The following is a 20,994-nucleotide window of genomic DNA, read 5'->3' as shown; positions in this document are numbered from 1 at the left end:
TACTATTTATTATTTTACTTCTACTTATCTACAAGAGCAAACGGCTATAGGTTTTGGTTTTCAAATAAAAAAATATTTAGTGTAATGTTTTAAAGACCGTATTGGATAGAAATAGTTCAGAGATAGCTGGATCCACCAGTCAGTTATCTATCAGTTTTTTGGAATCTACTTTAACAAAAGAGTGACACTTAAGAGCTCTTTGTAGTCCTAAATTATATTTGTCTGGTGTCATTTCTAAACAGCTCAACACTCTTCCTTCCTTCTTGTGTTTATTGTGAATATACCACTATATTTCACCAGCAAAAAATCTATAAATTCTGCTGCATGCCTGAAGTGTTGAATACAGTCATTTTGATTCTGATTAATATTTCATATCAACTTTGGGAAGGAATCATGCATTTTAACATCATATATCTGTAATTCTAGAATATTCTGCTGAATTTAAAGCAAAAGTTCATTAGATTCTGATGAAATATGTATGCTGCTGTTTTGGCAAGAGAAAGACAGACATTCACCGCTTGGCCCTTTTTGTGAGGTTTATTTATTTTTAAAGAATCACAATAAGATTACAATGTTTTGAAGCCAACCAATATACAAAAAATATTATTGTAACTTAATTTAGATTTAGTAACCTCAAATCAATGAAAATAGTTTACTGTACTGTACAGATGTTGATGTAAAGGTTTAATAGTACAGTATCTTAAACATTACAATAATCAATATTATTCAGTAGTAAAACTTATCATCAAAATTATGTGAAACAAAAAGAAAAAAGTATACAAACAGAAAAAGCCCAATAATCCCATCCAAGAAATAAAATATGAAGCCTACATATTGTTTAATTTTATTGATGGAATAGCCCAATAACACAATTCATCCAGAGTTAAAGTTATTTTAGGTTTTGCAGGAGATAGTTTTCCATGACTTGTTAGCATTGCCCTGATTTATTTCATATTCTATTTCCTTTAGAAACATCACATACGCAACAAGAGATGACTACTATACTATACTATGACTGACTATACACACTAGAAAGTGTTTACTTTCACAAGTTTCTCTTGTTTCATAATCAGTACAGATATCACAAATCCTACAAATTAATCAAACTCGCAAATCAATTATTTGTATTCTTGGTTTCTTTTGGTCACCAAAGAGAAATATATATATATTTTACAATTAAGCTCTGAGATCAACATGCCATCTTAAAATGAATGAAAGTTCATACAATTAAAGAAAAACAAAAGAGGAACATAAAGTGTGAAGAAATAAAAACTTTACTTTGCAGATGTAATTAATGTAGAACCATAATATAGATAAATCCCATCACTGAAAACTATGATTGTGTGTGCGTGTGTGTGTGTTGTAAGCAAGATGGACAGCAGGATAAGCATCATGTTTTACTTCATCTCTCGCACTCATCTGGTCTCCTAAAATGCCAGAAACAGAAACAGATTACATTTCATTGATTTCACATGACTGAAACAGCTCCACTAATCAATAATAATAATAATACACTTACATCTTTATGCTTTTGGATCTGTATGAGCTGAGCTGTTCGATCCATCATCAGAGCCTACAACAGAAAACACAAATTACAACAATTATAATCATCATGACAATATAGCTACATCACACAATAACATAATTAATTAATTCTATTTAAAGAAAAATATTGTAGAACTATATATTTTGACTCATTGATTTTACATGACCAAAATTTTAGAAATATAAACATATTAATATTAACCACATCGTGAAGTGCAGAGCCCATCTGTTATTAATAAATATCAAACAGATATTATGAAAAACTTACCATTAACAGGTTTGAAGCCTGAAAAACAGAAAGATTAAATATTAGCACACAAATGTTTAAAACATGTAATGTAGTCAAGAGTGATGATAATATTATCTGAATCTCTCTCACCTTTCTTTTTCTGATAGACCTTATACCCAGCAACACCAATCACAATCAACAGGAGGACAGCAACAACAATACCAATGATGATGCCGATGGGGAAAGGAGCTAAAGAGAATCAGATCAAGTGAAAACATCAGCTTATTAACGATTCTGGCAAACTGGTAAAGGTTTCAAATTTCATCAGATACAAAAAACAGAATCTATGATTGTTATATCTGCAGAACATTACTACAGTCTGATCAGAGACTGGAAATAGCAAATAATTTCAATTAAAAGGGTCCTAATTATGCCCTTTTACAAGGTCTTGATTTTGTTCGTGTACTAGAACAGGCTTTCAACTAGGTTGTTCAAAAAACACATTATTTTTTCACATATTTTACATTATTACAACACATCTCTCCCCAGTCTGGCATGAACGGCTTGAAGAGTTCCTGTATCAAATGTTAGACAAAGCAGAAGGCCCGGCTTCTTCTGGAAATGTGCTGTGATTGGCTGGTTGGGCTTAGTGTGTGATGTGTGGGATTGTCACCACATTGGCTTCTGATCGGGAAATGTCATGCCCCTTACCATAGCCACCTGCTGTGAGCTTCAGTGTAAATATTGTGTCAAAATCAAATGAGCGCGATTTAAACCCGGATGATTGTAACCACTCTAAGCTTGTCTGTCTTGGGGAAGCTAGCCTGTCTCCAACATAGTGATAATGCTCGTTGCTTTCTCTAATGCAGCTCAACCGGGTCTCGCCCCATTCACGATCTTGTGATATCACAAACTCGAAAAAATAATATGCGTTGTAGTCCAAACGAGTCGTTGTTGTAGTTTTTGAAAAGTGATTTCTGTCAAATAAAATATCTCCCATGAACTGGACTTGAGCTTTGTAACTTTGCAGATCTTTTTTTTATGCTGAAACAGCAACATTACAGACTAACTAAAGTTGAAAAAGTGAAAAAGCATATTAGGACCCCTTTAACATTTAGTTTCATGATCTACTTATCAAGATGATTACCGTAGTTAGTTTTGATCTTGTCCTCTGTCAGGATCTCTCTGATGGTTTTGCCCTGGTGCTCCACCACACAGCTGAACTTGTTGTTCTTCCACTCTTCAGGTTTAACATTGAGGGTGCTTGCTCTCTGGAAGGTCCCGTCCTCATTGATAATAAGTTCTCCAAGATCCACATCCTCATCATGATCTTGTCCATTTTTCTGCCAGGTGATAGTTACTCCACTGGGGTAAAAACCTGTAGTGTGACATGTGACTGGAGATAAAGGATCCTTCTGCAACAGAGACACCTGAGGAGAGACTGAAGAAAGAGAGAGAGATTAAGATAAACAAAAAGATAAAGTGAAAACTCATGGAAATTGAAAATCAGACATAGTCTGCAAATCTATAAGGTTGCTATATATTTCTTCTCATTATCTGTTGTTGTAGTCCTGAGATCACATCAAGAGCTTTTATCAGCCAAATAATGTTATTAATCAGACTGATGGATCAATCAGATTGAAAAGCTTTCATATAATCACCTCAATAGATCTGACTGAGCTCAATCTGAATGAAATTTCAATCAGAATAAAAGAAGTGGTGTAGACCTAAAATAATCTGATCAATAGAATAAAAACGTAAGCATATTCTCATATTCAAATAAACCTTGTGCACATGCAGAATCTATGTGTATCAGAGCGCTTTTATAGATTGATTTACAGATGTTTTACTTCTTATGAATGTGCATATTTATTTATGTCTTTCAAATTGGTCAGTGAAGGAGACTGAATATTTAATAAATATTTCTTCAAAAAAGAGCCCTTCTGCCCTCTCAGAAAAAGAAATGTACAAAAGCTGTCACTGGGGTGATATCTTTTCAAAAGGTATACTTTTGTAGCTTTTAGGTACTGATATGGACTCTTTAGGTACAAAGGTGTGCCTTTTCAAAAGATACCACCTTTTTTTCATATCAGTACCTAAAGATTACATATTTACTACAAAGTGTACCTTTTGAAAAGAAGTTTTTTTTTTCATATCAGTACCGACAATTATACTAACGGACGCTTCAGTGACATTATAGCAGTTCGTTCTAGCGGTGTCTGATGCACTGCACATGTGCTGAAGTTTTGTACAAAATACATAAATGAGCATTTCAATGAAAATGTGAATTGGATTGCAAAGGGTTTATATGATCAGAACTTTCAGAATCTGAAAATGATTGGATTTGTTCAGATTTGACAAAAATGAGTGCATGTAAACATATCCATCTGTTAGATTATTCTAATAGTGTTTCACTCCTGGCCTCATGTTTGTGTGGAAATTCAGTTTGTGTAGTGTTGCTGTATGATACAAATCCCTCACAAATACCAGCTATACATGTTAATATACAACAACATGTAAAAATATGTTATGAATATATCTTAAATATCAAAATGTGATTTGAACAGTCTCTTAACATCCTGCATGTATTTACATCATGTTTCAGTTTTTAAGCAAGTGAATGAAGACAGAGTATAAAGACAGAGAGTGTAAAGGAGATACAGCCACACAAAACCAAACGTTTTGTTGTATACAACTGTAATTTCCTGGTGAAAAGGTAAAGGCTGTTATGATGAATGCTCATTCAGTGATGATCAAAACAACTGATATTCCTACCTTTTCTCTCCAGAGTGTCCTTGCCATATCTCACATACTTCTGTAGCCACTCAATGCATATGTTCTCCAGATAATTAGTTTCAGATTTTGTCTCTGCTCTGGTGGAATCCCATTTAACCTTGGTAATGACAGCTTGAGGATTGGCAGCAGTCCAGGTGAGGGAGCTCTTATCCAGACTGAGGAAGTCCTCTCCATCGTAACCATACTGCATGTATCCTCCTTTGGTGCCATCATCATGCAGCTCACAGCCGTACATGAACTGGAACGAGTGAACACCTGAGAGGAGAGAAACAACATGATATATCACACTCACCATTCTTCATTTCTTCTAATATAACTTTAAGATTTGATGACTAAGCAGAATGTATTTCAGTCTTCTTTTTCTACACAAAACCAAACATCCACATAAAGATGAGAGCAATTATGATTAACTGGTTTGTACTAAAATATACTAGCATTCAGGAGAAGTGAATAGATGAATATGATTACATATAAACATGAAACCTGTGTCTGTGTGAATATATGCTGAGTTCACATGCAGCTTTAAAATATCTGACAGCTGAAGGTTATTCAGTAAAAGGTGAAAGTAAGACTCAACATGAGCTGTTCTTTCATAAACCCTTGACAAACAGTGTTCAGTGCTGCTGCTGATTAAACATATGGCCATAAGACACATGTATGAGAGAACATCATTACAGGCGTTACACTGAAACAACACAGATCTAAGTTTTCTCTAAATGTATGTGTTTGGCTTCTAAATATGTGCTATGTTCGCACTGAGAAATGAACATCTGATGTCTAATATCTTTACAGCAGCACATTCCAATACAATGATGGTGTTATTTGTTTCATTATTATTATTTCTGTTGATCTGTAAATAACTCCAATCAGCAGTGTAGAGGAAAGAATGCAGACAATATTCAGTCAGAGCTGCTCTACTAACAGAAGATCAAAATCCTCCTGAACAACCGCAGGAGAACCAGTTCCTTTCTTATAAAAGAAGAACTAGATTAAAAAGATTGTAAAGTATTTTTATTCTTCAATAAAATCACTAATATATTTTTGTTTGATTATATTTTTTATTTTGTGTTTTGAGAAAATTTCATGGTACTAATTAATATTTATGCAATAAAAACGATCCATTTTCCCATCCAAAATAATAATAAAACAATTCTAATATTTTCATTACATCTAAAGCATCTCTGCAAAAGAAGAACTAGATTGAAAAGACTGTCAAGACAAACTTTATGTTGCTGAGAAAGCAGTTTAAAAAGCCTGAAGTTAGTAGTTTTAAATTTAAATTCCTTTTAAATGCTTGACGTTTAAACACCTGAGATATAACTTTTTTTATTTTCAGTAAAATCAATGTAATATAATTTTGTTCAATAATATTTTGTCTTTTTTATTTTTTTATTTTGAGTAATTTCATGGCTCTAATGAATATTTATGCAATAATTATGATCAATTTATTTCTCATTGAAAACAATCCTTTTTTTCTGTTCTCATCGCGACTATATAAAAGTCACTGAGTTTGGTTCTCTTCTGCTGAAGCAGTGATTGTTAAATATTCAGATCATTTATTTCGGTCTGAATCGAGGCTGTAATCTTGATCAGAAGTGAACGGCTCAGCCTCTCACAGGAAGTGAGGTCACACTGATGTCTGAGGATCGTCGTGGATCTAAAGCGTCTGGATTCGAGAGGTTTGTCAGAAACTCTTGATAAGGTCTGTGTGACAGAAGCGAGTGTTCGTTCATCTTCTGCGATCAGACGCTTCACAATCAGCTCTTCACTGAAGCAGAAACATCTGCAGTCTCTACGACACACAAACACTCTCCACACGATCAGAAGACTTTCATCACACAGAGTCCAGTCGAAGCCTCTCAGTCGCTCACATCGAGAAGAAACTAATAACATCCATCACCAAACACACGACGATTAACAAACACCTCAAACCAAACTAATGACTGATGTTCACACAGCAAACACGCTCCAGTGAACAGCATCTGCTCAGAACTGTCATGATTTACAACTAACGAGTGATTCAGCTCCAGAAGGATATAAATATGAAATAATGATATCAATAAAGAAGTTTAATCACTCGTGAGTTTATAACGGCTCTGCTTTAGTTTCTTCTCGTGTCTGTGTTGTAGTTTCTCTCTGAAAGCAGAGTGAATCTTGTTCTGGACTCTCAGACGCTCGCTCGTCTTGTTTCTTCAGTTTGAGCTCCAGTGTCTCGTCTCTACAGAACAACAGTCTGTGTGTGTTCAGAAGCTTGTTTTTAGCATGCTTTAGTAGCTTGGATTTGCGCCGCGTTTATAACAGTTTTAGCATGTTGCTAACATGATTTAACACACCGCTAGCCTTTTTGTTTGTTTCGTGATTTAGCACATGGTTAGCATCTTTAAGCACATTACTGAAAAGCGTGTCCTAGGCTAGTTTTAGGCTAGTGATAGAGTGAGATTCTGGGAGTTCAGGTTTGAATTTTGTCAGTTGGGTTTTTGAATCGGCTCTGATCTGAACATTCCGTCAGTAGGAAGACTTTCAAATTGAAGCTCTTCAGCATTTCTAGAAAAGGCTAGTTTCAGTCGAAATGAATAGAGGCTTTGTGTGTGTTTAGTCTTTCAGTCCTGAGGATGAGAGCGTCTCCGAGAAGAACAGAAGAAGCTGAGATCAGCAGCCCGTCCAGTCCCTCAGAAACACACTATAATCTACTGAATCATGTCTGATCAGAAAGATCTGTGTGAGGGGTTTCAGGTTTTAGAGGTGCTAGGCTATAAAAACAATAGAAATAAAGTGAGAATTGATCTTCTTCTCAAACTGATCAGTGTCAGCTGAACATGATCTGCTCTGCTTGCGGTGGAGGATTGACCCGGACAGATTATCAAGACAAACTTTATGTTTCTTGAGAAAACAGTTTAAAAAGTGTATGAAGGTTAAAGTAGTTTTAAATTTGAATCCCTTTTAAAAGCTTGATGTTTGAACACCTGAAATGTACCTTTGTTTTATTTTCAGTAAAATCAATGCCAGCATATATTTCTGTTCAATAATATTTTTGTCTTTTTTTATTTTGAGAGTATTACATGGTACTTATTAATATTTATGCAATTTCGTTTCTTACTAAGAAGAACTAGATTAAAAAGATATTGAAAGACAAACTTTATGTTACTTGAATAAGCAGTTTAAAAGTGTAAAGAAGTGGCTGCTGTGAAATAACACAAAAGGCGATAAACAGAAAACATGATTTCTATTGTGATGATGAAAGTAAGTCTGATGAGCGATCAATCAGTGCACAATCAGTGTGATCTGACTCCGCGAATCTTGACTCTTATGAATCAGTTTGGGTAGATCACTCACTGGATAGATCGATCGACGCTGTCCACTGATTCACTGCAGCGGATGTCATGTGATTTCCATCATGTCAGTAAACTGAAGCATAAACTGTTTCTGTGTTGTAGTGGTAGTATTTTAGGTTTGTGGCTCAAATCAGTATAAAGTCACTGAATGAATTTATTTAAAACACACATTAGGAAGAGAACATTCTGTCATAATAACTGGTAATTTAATTTAAAAAAGGAAATGTTGCCAGTAAGTAGTTGATTATACTTAATATTTAGGATCAATTGTGCTTCCAAGTACTTAAAGAATCATTAATGAATCAGTTGGCCAATGAACTGGAACCTTAAATTCTTTATGATTCCCTGTCTCTCTACTCATCTTTTATTTGACCGTCTAAAGCTAATCGAGAGATGTGTTTTTCACACAAGGATTCACGAATTAAACTTACGCGCAAAACTGGAATGCTCACATAAGGCATTTTGCGAATAAAGCGCCCGTTTCCATCAATGAGAAGGCTGAAGAGGAGCAAAATGTCCGCTTCCCTGATTAACTTGCGCCAAATATCACGAAAGAAAAAAATTAATTTACTGCGGCAGGAGAGAAGCGCACTGTATATAATCACTTCTGAATACAATAAACTCACGAGCTTCAGGCGAAGCGTGGTCATGTCTCTTATTTTCAGGAGTCTGCTGTTTGTGAGCGCAGTTCTGGAGTTAATTATAGCGAAGCTCTCTTTGGCGAGACTTACATCAAGCGTTTTAGAAAGACAAAACTAGTGTTTCAGATGCTGTGTGATATGAGATCAAATCCAGTTATGCGTCCGTCATAAAGCAGCGTCTTTTGAAACACTTTAAGGAGTTTATTTGGTAAAAGTGTTTCTGTCGTAGTTTTATCGCATGTTTTTTACCGTATAAGAAATTTATCCGACTTAGTTGGTATCACGTTTTTATTGTCACATTTTTTATAATTTATGCACATCTTGGCGTTTCCATCAAGCGTTTTTTTTTGCCATGCGATATTCCAAATTCATATAAATAGCCGGTGGATGGAAGTATACTCATTACAGTTTCTGCGTCAGCAGAGAGCAGAATCTCTGAAGTGAGCCTGATATTAAAATCAAACCCAATCTGCATCTACAGTTGATCTCAGAGCAGAACTAGATGAAGTTCATCAAGATCAACTCTGATGCTGCTTTTCGACAAGAAAACCTCCGTCTGAACGTTTAATAGTTTAATATTTGATGTTTCTGGAGGCGCCTTCAGTAGAGACAGATGTGTGTCTGTTTACTTTTGAATGTTTGTTGAGTTTGGAACAGATTCAATTCGTTTATGACGGCTCCGTTGGTTAGAAAGATAAAATAATAAACTAATTAATCAGCTTAAGTCAGGAAAATAACAGTAATGGCTTCTTGATTCATTCATTTATTATTAATTATTTATTTTGTTTTAAATTCAGATATTTGAATTGATCCGTCTGTCTTTCTGTCTCTCTTCTCTGGGTTCAGTGTGTCTCTGTGACTTCGTTTATAGTTCATTATTCATTATAAACAATGAAAGAGAGCTGTATTTATAGCTCCTGCTTGTCTGTGTGTAGTCAGGTGCTGGTTAAAATTCAGTTATATATTGGTACAATTCAGGTCTCTGAGTCTCAGCAGTGTTTGTTCTCTAGGGCTCTGTTTGTGTTCTATGGAGACTTCGTTCTAAAAGCTTGGAAGTTTAAACACCTGAAGTGTAACTTTTTCATTTAAGTAAAATTAATGTAATAGCATATTTTGTTTTGATAATATTTTTTGTTGTTTTTTTTTTTTTATTTGTATTTTTGGGGAAGGGAATTTCATGGTACTATGTAATTAATATTTACGCCAAGAATAATAGTCACCTTTTTGTCCCATCGAAAACAATTCATTTTTTCCTAATACTGTCATCTCATCTGAAGCATCTCTGTTCACACATTTTTATTTTCAGTAAAATCAATGTAATATATTTTTGTTTGATAATATTTTTTCTTTTGAATTTTGTATTTTTAGAGAATTTCACAGTAATATGAGTAATATTTCACTTGCTTAATAATAATGATACATTTTCCCCATCGAAAATAATTTATACGTTATTCCCCATGAAAAATTTTATTTTTTTATGATATTTTTTTGTTAAAAATTTTAATTTTTTGATTTTGTTTATGTAGTATCGTCAGTCCATTTCTCACAAAGAAGAATGAGATTAAAAAAGATTGTCAAGAAAAAACTTCATGTTTCTTGAGAATCAACTTTCATACCTGAAGTTTGAAGCAGTTTTTAATTTGAAATTGCTTTTAAGCGGCTTGAAACTTAGTTGACTGAAATTTAATTATTTTTTTATTTTTAGCAATATCAATGTAATACATTTTTAGTTTGATAATATTTTTTTCTTTTTTTTAATTTTTGTATTTTGAGGAGGGAATTTCATGGTACTAATATATATATTTTACGCCAAGAATTTTGATCCCTTTTTTTTCCCATCGAAAATTCTTTTTTTTTTTCTTCTAATATTTTAATGTCATCTAAAGCATCTCTGTTCACACCTTTTTTTATTTTCAGTAAAAAATCAATGTAATATATTTTTGTTTGATAATATTTTTTCTTTTGAATTTTGTATTTTTAGAGAATTTCACAGTAATAATTAATATTTACGCAATAATAATGATACATTTTTCCCCATCGAAAATAGTTATTATAATAACATTTATAATATTTTCATCACTAAGGCATCACTGTTCACTGGGGATGTGGTAGCGAGATCTCTGGTGCCCGATCGGACTGGTCTCGCGAAGCGTGATGATATCCTCTAAAAACATTTGGCAGTGTTTACATTAGAGCTGAACAATTAATCATTTTAAAGATGGCGAGTCTCAGATTCCAAACACCCACGATCTTATTCCTGAATGACAAATGTTCAGTTATGGCCAGCTATGACTTTCCACATGTATGGCGTCAGGGGAAGCGTGGAAGCGTTTTGTGGCTCCTCATGTTTAAAGCATCATTCCGCGCTGCACCTTTGATCCAGAAAGAGCAACAGTCTTTTCAACCACACATTATTATTTCTGTGTTACAGACATTTAAGCAACAACTACTGGGATAAAAGTTTACAGTTTGGGTATAAACACTTATTCTCTACAGTAGCGATCAAACCGTCAGTATCTGAACACGTGTATGTGTTGTAACCACTGATCTATAATATAGAACTGGATTGCTCATGACGTCATTAAAGTGAAGCCGCCCACCATATTGGTGTAATCCCTAGTGTCGCGTGAAACATTCTATTGAATTAATAGGAAATTGTATGATTTTTAATGAGAAAAACATCACCTAACAAGTCAGCGTTTATAAATCCTGAAGCTATCCCTGTACATTCTTGCAATGCAAACACCCTATGCATGTAAACTGTTATTTTTTTAAATGGGAATTTCCCCCTACTTGTAAAACCTCGTTCATTACAGTATTAGCGAACAACGGAACATTATTCTCATGATTCCTGTCTCTACTCAATCTTTTATTGCCGTCCTAAACTAATCTTTTTTTCATTTGAGATGTTTCTAACAAAGTTACGGGAATTAAAACTGTATGCACAAAAACTGGAATATGCATAAAACGTGTGCGAATAAAGCGAGTTTCCATGCAGCGAGCTGAAGAGAAAAATCATCAATCCTGACTCTAACTTGCGCCAAATATCACGAAAGAAAAACTGAATTTGGCTGCAGCAGGAGAAAACGCACTGTATATAATCCCTTCTGAATTACAATAAACTCCGAGCTTCAGACGAAAACGCGTTCCCATGTCTCTATTTTCAGAGTTTGCTGTTCGTGAACGCAGTTCTGGGAGTAATTATAACGAAGCTCTTTGACAGACTTTGCTCAAACGGTTTTTAGAAAGACAACACCGTGTTTCAAGATGCGCTGTGTGAGTGAGATCACAACCCAGATATGCGTCCCGTCGCAGGAGCACGGTCTTTTCGAAGCACATTAAGGAGGTATTTGGTAAAATTGTTCTACGTAGTTTAGGCGCATGTTTTCTTACGTCTAAGAACTTTATTGACTTAGTTGAGGCATACTTTTTTATTATGCACATTTTTATTAATTATGCGCATCAGGCATTTCCATCCAGAGGTTTTTTTTTATGCGATATTCCAAAATTATATACAAATAGTGTGATGGAAAATTAACAAGCACAGTTTTCTCATCAGCAGAGAGCAGAATCTCTGAAGTTAGGCGATATTAAAAATCCAACCCAATCTGCATATATTGATCTCAGAGCAGAATAGATGACGGTCATCAGATCAACTCTGATGCTGCTTTGACAAAGCCTCGTCTAACGCTTTAAATAGTTTAATAATTGATATTTGGCGTGTCTTCGGTAGAGAGACAGATGTGTGTTCTGTGTACATTGAAGTTTTTGAGTTGAAACAGATTCAGTTGAGTTGAAACGATCTCCGTCGGTTAGAAAAGCATAAAATAATAAACAAATACTAAGCTCTAAGTCAGGAAAAATAAGAGTAAGCTTCTTGATTCAATAATTTATTATTAATTATTATTTTGTTTTACAATTCAGATATTTGAATTGGTCGTCTGTCTTTCTGTTTCTCTTCTCTGGGTCAGTGTGTCTCTGTGCCTGTTAAGTCCAATTCCTTATAACAAGGAACGCCCTTATTTATAGACATGTTGTCTGTGTGGTCTGGTGATGGTAAATTCAGTTATATTAATTCAGGTCTCGGAGTCTCAGCAGGTTGTTCTCGCGGCTCTGTTTGGTTATGTGGAGCTAGTTCTAAAAAGCTTGAGTTTGACACAACAGCAAATGTACTTTTTATTTTTAGTAAAATCAATGTAATATATTTTGTTTGATAATTATTTTCTTTTTAATTTGTTTTGAGAGAATTTCATGGTAACTTATTAATATTTACGCAAGATAATGATCACTTTTTTTCCCCGAAAACAATACATTTTTCTAATACTGTCATCTCATCTGAAGCATCTCTGTTCACCATTTTTTTTTTCAGTAAAATCATGTATATATGTTGTTTGATAATATTTTTTTCTATTGAATTTTGTATTTTTAGAGAATTTCACAGTAATAATTAATATTTACGCAATAATAATGATACATTTTTCCCCATCGAAAATAATTATAATAATAAAACTTCTAATATTTTCATCTCATCTGAAACATCTCTGTTCACACCATTTTCACTTACTCTCTGTTTCTGGACCGCAGAACCAGGCCATTTCTCACAACAAGAAGAATGAGATTAAAAAGCTTGTCAAGAAAAACTTCATGTTTCTTGAGAATCAGATTAAAAAGCCTGAAGTTTGAAGCCAGGTTTTAATTTACATGCTTTTAAACGCTTGAAGCTGACACTGAAATTTATTATTTTTTATTTTTAGTATATCAATGTAATACATTTTAGTTTGATAATATTTTTTCTTTTTTGATTTGTATTTTGAGAGAATTTCATGGGTACTATATATATTTTACGCAGAATTTTGATCCTTTTTTTCCCATCGAAAATTCTTTTTTTTATTCTAATATTTTACTGTCCTCTAAAGCATCTCTGTTCACACCTTTTTATTTTTCAGTAAAATCATGTAATATGCTTTTGTTCAATAATATTTTTTCTTTTTGAAATTTTTAGAGAATTGACAGTATAATTAATTTACCAATAATTATGATAATTTTTTTCCCATGGAAAATAGTATTATCATAACATTTATAAATTTCATCACTAAAGCATCTCTGTTCCTGGGGATGTGACGAGATCTTGGTTCTCGATCGGACTGGTCTCGCGGGAACGTTGATGATATCCTCGCTAAACATTTGGCAGTGTTTACATTTAGAGCTGAACAATAATCATTTAAGATCACGATCCAATTCAAACAACCCACATGATCCTTTATTCTGAATGACTCAATCTGAGGATCTGAACATGATCTGCTGCGGTGGAGGAGGATGGACAGCTTATCAAGACTAACTTTATGTTTCTTGAATAAGCAGTTTAAAAAGTGTGAACTGGCTGCTGTGAAATAACACAAAGACAATAAACAGAAAACATAATTTTTATTCGCGATGTGATCTGATGACGATCAATCAGTGCAATCAGTGCGATCTGACTCCGCGAATCAGCGACTCTTATGAATACGATTCAGTGAATCACTCACTGAATGAATCGATCAGGCAGCTGTCCACTGATTGGCTGCAGCGGATGTCATGTGATTTCCATCCGTCAATCAAACTGAAACATGAACTGTTTCTGTGTTGTGTGTGTGTGTTTTTAGGTTTTGTGTGACTCAAATCTGTTATAGATTTACTGAATTTATGTTTAAAACACACATTAGGAAGAATGTCCCCTTCAGGAGAAATCATAGTTAAACTGTATGTTATAGTGTGTCTAGGATGTGTGACAATGTGTGTGTGTTCTGCTGTTTTATCACCTTTTGCCAAAACTGAAACATAACAATGTTTGAGTCATAAATATGACTAAATTGTAAAAGTGTCCCAATGTGAAAAATTAAAAAAATCACTACCTTACTGTACAATAAAAAATACAAAAGTGAATATTTCTGTCCTCAGTGGATATTAGTGTTTATTTAACAAACACATCTTTAATACTGATAAGATGTTAAGTGTTCCTGTGGCTCAGTGGTAGAGCATTGCGTTAGCGGCGCAAAAGGTTGTGGGTTTGATTCCAAGGGAACACATGTTAGGTAAAAAATGTAAGCCTGAATGCACTGTAAGTCGTTTTGGATAAAAGCATCTGCTAAATGCATTAATTTAATTTAATAAATTTTAAAATAAAATAAAAATAAAAATAAAAGATATTGTAAATGGTATGTAAATGGTCGCTGTACTCCTTACACTATATTATTAGTGTGTATATGTATATAAAAGTAAATGTAAAATAATCCAGAGCCTGGAGGTTTGTACGAATACATAGTGTGAAGAGATATTTCATTGGCAAGTAAAACTAATGTCTTTATCTGTGTGTGTAAGGAGGTTTGTTACCAATTTACCTGTTGTCTGGTTGAAGCGTCCCTTTAGGGTCTGGATGTTGACTTTGTAGGTCTGATGGATGCCAATACCAATCTGAGTCTCTTCGTCCCAGTAATCTGCTCCCTCACTCTGTCTCATCCACTCAGTCTTCGGCACAGCTTTCATTATGTTACTGTCAAAATACATAAACTGCCCTTCATCAACCAGACCAACCATAGTGAACTCTGGGAAGTCACTGATTCCAGACACAGCAGTGTAGAAATATCTCAGAGAGTGTGTTCCTGAAGAGAGAGACACAAACAGAGAGAAGTTCAGTCATCATCTCCACATAAAGCCTGAAATGTAATATGCCAGATTAGTGTGAAATATGAAGTAAAAAAATGGTGTTTATCCTGCTGTTCATTTAGCTTACAACACAAATACACACATTTTCTCTCTCACACACAGGATCATAGATCTCAGTGTTTAAAGGGATTGATCTGTAGACTATTATCTGTCTGTTGTCCGATTGTTGTCTTCTTCATCTCTTCCAGTCCAAGCTTTTACTAATTTGAACGATGACTGAACCCTTGTATAACAAGCACTTCTCCTGTTTATTATCATCTCATGGTAAATCACTTGTTGTATTCTTCGTTTGTAAGTTGCTTTAAATAAAAGCATCTGCCAAATGTCAATTTAAATATGGCAAGAAGCCGTTTAGATTTTTATTAATTCGCGAGATATAAACTCTTGAAATCAAAATTCATTTGTCCCTAGTTGAAATGTTAATTCTTAATATCTGTAATTATATTTCAACATGTTACATTTGTTATTTCTGATATCTTAAAATGTATTTCTGATATCAACAACTAGGAGAGTAATTTCTGATATATAAAATGACTTTTGTTACTAGTAAAAATCACATTCATGATATCAGAAATTAACATTCTAGCTAGTGGCAATTTAATTATTGATATCAATAATGAACATTTTTACTAGTAGCAACTGAATTGTTGATATCAAGAATAGACATCTGTACCAGTAACCATAGGATAACTGATATCAAAAATAAAGGTTTTTACTAGTAAGAATTGTATTTCTGATATGTGAAATAGTAAGAAATCGATTCTTTGATATCAACAATTAAATCTGAATGGCAGCCTACGGTGACATTTAACTAATGGCAATACAATTACAGATATCAAGAATTATATTTTTACTAGTTGAAATTTAATTCATGATATCAATAATTAGAATTTTAACTTGTGAAAACTGAATTGTTGATATCAAGAATTCATATCCTATGAAGAAATAAAAGTCAAAACGTCTTGCCATAATTTAAATGTAAATGCTTCGTGTCATTGTATCTCTATCTTGTGGCCAAACCAAAACACTGCAGTCAAAATTCCCCAACACTACGCCAAACTGTTTTTTTTTTCTCCAGTTCTTTGGGATTTTGGCATTTTGATTTTTATTCTGCTGTAATGGTGCTGATAAAACACATGGTAAGACTATCAGAATGCTATGAGGTTTATTCTTAATTAATATTAGACTAAAGTGTAGCAGGTTTATCGAGTAGCGCGTCATCAGTATCTGGGCAGAAAAACGCTTCTCAGGTCAGAAACGAAACTGATCTGATACAGCAAACTAGCGCTCTAGAATAAGTTTTACATTTTCAAACTCAAACCAATAAATATAGGCTATCTGTTAGCTACAATAACTACAAGCTATTTAGTCTATATATTTATTTATTTTATTACACGCGCATGTTTTGGAATACACTGCATTTCTTATTCTCCTGTTTCTCAGCATAATTATTATTATTTAATACTGTTTAGTATTACGCTATTATAATTGTTATTATTTTGATTGTTATTATTATTATACCAGACTCACAAATCATGAATGAGATCTTATGTATCTCAGCAGTTACCAAAGGCATCAAATACTAATTCAGTCATTAGATTCATTACAAAACATTATAAATATAGGCCTATGAAACACGTTAAAATACACGTCTCTGAAAAAGTGTTAGTAACACGAATCTTTGACTCAAGTGGGCTATGTAGGTCTGTTTCAGTATAACAGAATAACGCTTAAAAAGGAATCATAAAACACATGGTATACTATATCTTACTGGTAAATTAAAATAATCACTCACCAGCATAGGCAAGATGAGCTCCAAGGAGCAAAAGCAGTACATCCCGCATCATTTCTTTTGCCTGAAAAACAATTCCTTTCAGAAAAACCTTCTTCAGATTTGACTTAAGTGAACCTGATGCTTCAGCTATCGCTGCTGAAATGGTGACATAGCCTGCGCCTGCGCCCAATAAATAGCCCTGAAATTGTAGCCAATAGGTTTTCGATGTCTGACGTCACGAGTTACTAAGTGAGGGCTTCCCCTTCACTGGGCTGATCATGAAAGTAAAGACAAAATAGTAAACAAATGAATATGGAATCATGTGACATATGTCTGTAAGTAATGAATATTTTTTTCAACTTGCGCTGATGGAATTCACTGAAATGCTTGTCTACAAACATACTGCAAATCAAAAAATCAACTTATGTGATTTACTGTATGTATATATTAATAATAAAATATAAATCTCTACAAAAATCAACTTTATGTGATTTACTGTATGGTTATATTAATAATAAAAAATATAAATCTCACACTGTAGTTGTTGACTCATGTTTGTAATTTTTCTGAGGATGTCTCTGAGGAAGTTAACTGTAATATAAATCAAATGAATAATCTTGCTGTAGTATGGAGAGAATACGGGACGAGTTTAAAACATTGGTCAGAAACACACCATCAGTTTAAGAAATGAAGTACATAGATGACATCACTATCATATTAGCGATCACCAGCCCCTTGAAGTGATTTGATTGCAAAGCTGCACATCTCTGTACAGAAACATAAAGGATTTATAGACAAACAATACATTTGTGTTATAAAAATTAACATATCACTTTTTGAATTATAACTTAATTTGCAATAAATGACAAGACTGGTGTAATATATAAATAAGAAGATTCTCATGCTTAAACTGAAACATTTACTCAAAAAAATCTCAAACAGAACCTTAATGCTGATCAGATGAGGAGGACATGAAATTTCCTGTTTACTACCACCTGGGATTACACACAGTCTGGAAATAAACTGAGACATGATGTATGTGACATAATAGTGAAGTGATCTGCAACACACACACACACACTGCAAGTTATTTTTGTTTGTTTATTTTGTTTAAAAAACTCCTATCCCATGGTTTATCTATTTGTTAAATCATTCTTCCCAACTGTTTTGCTGCTTTAGAATAGTTTTTCCTATTTAGAATAAAGTTTTCTTTTCTTTCTCTTTTCTTTTTCTTTTCTTTTTGCTTTCTTTTCTTTTTCTTTCTTTTCTGTACAACATTTTAAACTGATGTCCATATTTAATAACAGCATAACAAAACCAGCTGTTATTATTTTTATTATATTATGGTATTATGTTCACAGACCAATATGATATTATTATTATTGTTGTTGTTAAATTACACACACACACACACACACACACACACACACACACACTATCTACTAACTTATATAAATTTCTTGAGAAATAGGTCATAACAGATCTGTGCATTAAACTGAAAAATGCATGTTGTGGATGAAGATGACACATCAGTATTTTAGCTTTTACTTTTTATGCTCACGGCTATTACATTCCCACGCTATTTTTAATCAGTTAATAAATTACATCACATATTATCATTGCATTACATATAACTAATAACACAAAGACTGCTCAAACTGATTCAATTTCACAGAAAAAACTTAAATAAAAGAGGAATGCTACAACATAAGCAATTAATCTAAAGAAGATAGTAACATATGCGAGCTCTGTACAAAGGGGCTACAAAAGTATGCTAGCAAAATAGCTAAGAGCATACTGTGTGTGAAAGAAGTGCAACAGTAAACAGCAGAGCAATCTCTTTAGCCAAGCAGGTAATATAATTACTAATCATCAGTATTTTGTGGTGGAGTGGAAGTAATGTTTTACTAAAACTACAAAAAGCTTTTATAGGCCCTAATGTCTAAAATGAAGTATGGCTAACATGTGTATTCTCTTCCCTCATCTTGAAATACTAACCATGTTCTTTTATTTACAAAAACATTTAGAAATAATGGAAGCACTGATGAAAGAATATGATGGCTATGGATAAAGATTAGCTGCAAATATGCAAACAAAAGTAGCTAAACTTCCAATTTAAACAAGATTGTTCTCCAACCTGTAAGTTTTGCTAAGAGAGAGATCAAGGAAACATTCTTCAATGTGATTTGAACTTTTTTGACCAATCCTTCATCCTTCAAAGAGCAAGTTTATATATACATTTTTCCAACTTTAAAAAATAATAATAAAGGCATGCAGAAAATACATAATGTATAAAACTACACCGGCTGTACAGGTTTGGTTATCTGTTGTTACCACGCTACAACAGACAGTAATATGGTGTTTCCCTGTGACCTGTGTCCTTAACTGCACTCTGTGCTGAGAAACCACGTGATCTCGAGGCAAACTCCTCAAATCCTCTCCAGTCACATTCACTGTGTGGCCTACTAATGTTGTCTCGCAGCGCCACCTCGTGGAGATCACTGTACTGGAAAGACTAAAATACGTGTATTGGAGTTATTTTAGTGTTTTTAATGTTTATTCTAAGAGGTTAAAAAGGTTATGCTAGGTGTAAACTGTGTCAAACGACGACCGAGTATTTTCAAAATTCACAAAGTGCTCCTGCACTAAACAACCAGCAGTTAAAGCGCATGCGTCGTGAGGCAGTGGAAGTTAAAGTGAAACACTGAAAGCTGAGCTTTGAATATTTGGGGAAACCCGACGGATCTTTAACAACACCGTTATAAACGCTGAATTTGGATAAACAAATCAACGATGTCTGAGATTTCGACAGTATGCAAGATATCTGTAATCGCATGTGCATTGTTTTTTGGTGGTAAGTTTTGCTGTATGTTGGTAATCGAGAGCGTTTTGTCTTTAATATATTGCATTATGTGTCTGACCAATGAACATAATTCTCAGTCTTTCTTATCCTGCAGCTTCTGGTTCTGGAGTGCTTAAGTTTGTTCAGGAGAAACCGGTTCATGGGGGGGTTTCTCAGTCAGTACTGATGAGTCAAGAGAAATCTCTAATGTTCATCAGAACTGAAGCCTTCAGTGAAGAGAGCAGGTCTGAACTTCATCCTCCTGCAGACATCAGTTCATCCAGGATTTACTGTGTGACCGGTCAGTGTCAAAGCAGCATGTGCTTTTAAAAAAGATATTTGTGTTGATTTATGTGCCAAATAACTTGTTGGATTATATATGGACTATATAGTTGAACCCTATTCCTATAACTCAGAATCTTGAGCCACAGATCTTATTATCTATATATCATATTAAACTGGCCCTTGTTCTAGAGTGTTTTGCAACTATTTGATGATATTTAATCTTTACTGCATGACTTCCTCCAGATCCAGCTGGTCTGAATCCACCCAAAGGCTGTGTGAATAAACCCAAGTGTGAGATTAACCCTTTCATGCCTCACTCCTCTATGGTCAGATGTAAGGCGTCGCTCTCCACTGACTCCGTCCAGTCTACCTGCAAGCTGATTGGCTCTCAGCGGCAGCACAAGGGCTTGACGAGCAGCTCTGGACGCTTCGTCCAGTATCATGAGAGTACCTTCAGCTTCTTAAGAGCCAAAATTTCAAAAGCAGTTATTTCCTAAATTTCATCAGTATGTTACTGAAATAATAATAAGTAGCATACATATTACTGCATATAAGAATATATAATAGTATATATTTGCATAATATATTATATAATAAATTATAATAATTGTTGTTGCATATAATGTCATTTATAATAATTATTAGTGGTAGTAGTATTGTACAAAGTTATACATAATATGTGATGACATATTTGATTTGTATTTTGTGATCAGCCGTGATCTGAACAAGCTGATTCCCTGCAGTGATTCTGTTCAAATTCCCTTTAAAATCTTAAATGATTTCCTTTGAGCTAAATTGACCTGTTTCCCTTACACACAGGAACTTTACATCTGCACGGTCTATCTTCC

At 33.9% G+C, this 20,994-nt stretch overlaps 1 protein-coding gene and 1 pseudogene across 1 annotated transcript; one reads left to right on the top strand and one right to left on the bottom strand.

Moving 5' to 3' along the window:
• Nucleotides 1–522: 522 nt before the first annotated feature.
• Nucleotides 523–17,107, bottom strand: LOC109062092 (H-2 class I histocompatibility antigen, Q9 alpha chain). The gene is made up of 8 exons (XM_019079174.2): nucleotides 17,041–17,107; nucleotides 14,921–15,181; nucleotides 4,550–4,825; nucleotides 2,922–3,215; nucleotides 1,925–2,023; nucleotides 1,814–1,831; nucleotides 1,520–1,573; nucleotides 523–1,427 (listed from the first exon to the last, which is right to left on the bottom strand). Exons 1-7 carry the CDS (start codon nucleotides 17,090–17,092, stop codon nucleotides 1,524–1,526), a joined length of 1,050 nt encoding a protein of 349 aa, XP_018934719.1. The 5' UTR covers nucleotides 17,093–17,107; the 3' UTR covers nucleotides 523–1,427; nucleotides 1,520–1,523.
• A 2,655-nt stretch (nucleotides 17,108–19,762) lies between these two features.
• LOC109069049 overlaps nucleotides 19,763–20,994 on the top strand; it is a 29,664-nt pseudogene continuing 28,432 nt past the window's right edge.

This window comes from Cyprinus carpio, chromosome B19, assembly GCF_018340385.1.
Source record: "Cyprinus carpio isolate SPL01 chromosome B19, ASM1834038v1, whole genome shotgun sequence".
NCBI lineage: Eukaryota > Metazoa > Chordata > Actinopteri > Cypriniformes > Cyprinidae > Cyprinus > Cyprinus carpio.
This window is presented reverse-complemented; position numbering and strand designations above follow the sequence as displayed.